The 315-nt window shown below is 62.5% G+C and overlaps 1 protein-coding gene across 1 annotated transcript in view; it reads right to left on the bottom strand.

Annotated features, from left to right (window-relative positions):
* Positions 1-205, bottom strand: part of PPM1J (protein phosphatase, Mg2+/Mn2+ dependent, 1J) — a gene marked incomplete at its 5' end in the record, with an annotated part of 5,260 nt that extends 5,055 nt beyond the window's left edge. The window contains one exon of the mRNA XM_008948408.1: positions 10-205. Coding sequence (XP_008946656.1) covers positions 10-205 — 196 coding nt within the window. The remainder of the gene's footprint in view (positions 1-9) is intronic.
* Between the last annotated feature and the right edge of the window lie 110 nt (positions 206-315).

The following is a 315-nucleotide window of genomic DNA, read 5'->3' as shown; positions in this document are numbered from 1 at the left end:
GCGGCCCCCTCAGCTTTGGGGGGCTGCCCCTCGTGTCGTGTGGGAGGCAGATAGGAGGTGGGGAGGGGTCCTGCAGGATGTCCACAAGGTCCCGGAGCTGCTCGCAGATGTGCAGATGGAGCCTCTTGGATGCCAGGACAGCAGCACCACTGCCTGCGTGGCCGTCAAACAAGGCCCAGTAGTGGAAATAAAAACCCTTCCTGCCCTGTGGGGAGAGAAAGGAAGGTGAAGTGAGCCCACGAGGAAGCAGAAGGGACGGGGAACTCGGAGCAGCTGGGGTCACCAGCTGAGGACAGCAACACGGGGCTTTGCCTG

This window comes from Merops nubicus, unplaced genomic scaffold (assembly GCF_000691845.1).
Source record: "Merops nubicus isolate BGI_N331 unplaced genomic scaffold, ASM69184v1 scaffold45599, whole genome shotgun sequence".
Taxonomy (NCBI): Eukaryota; Metazoa; Chordata; class Aves; order Coraciiformes; family Meropidae; genus Merops; species Merops nubicus.
This window is presented reverse-complemented; position numbering and strand designations above follow the sequence as displayed.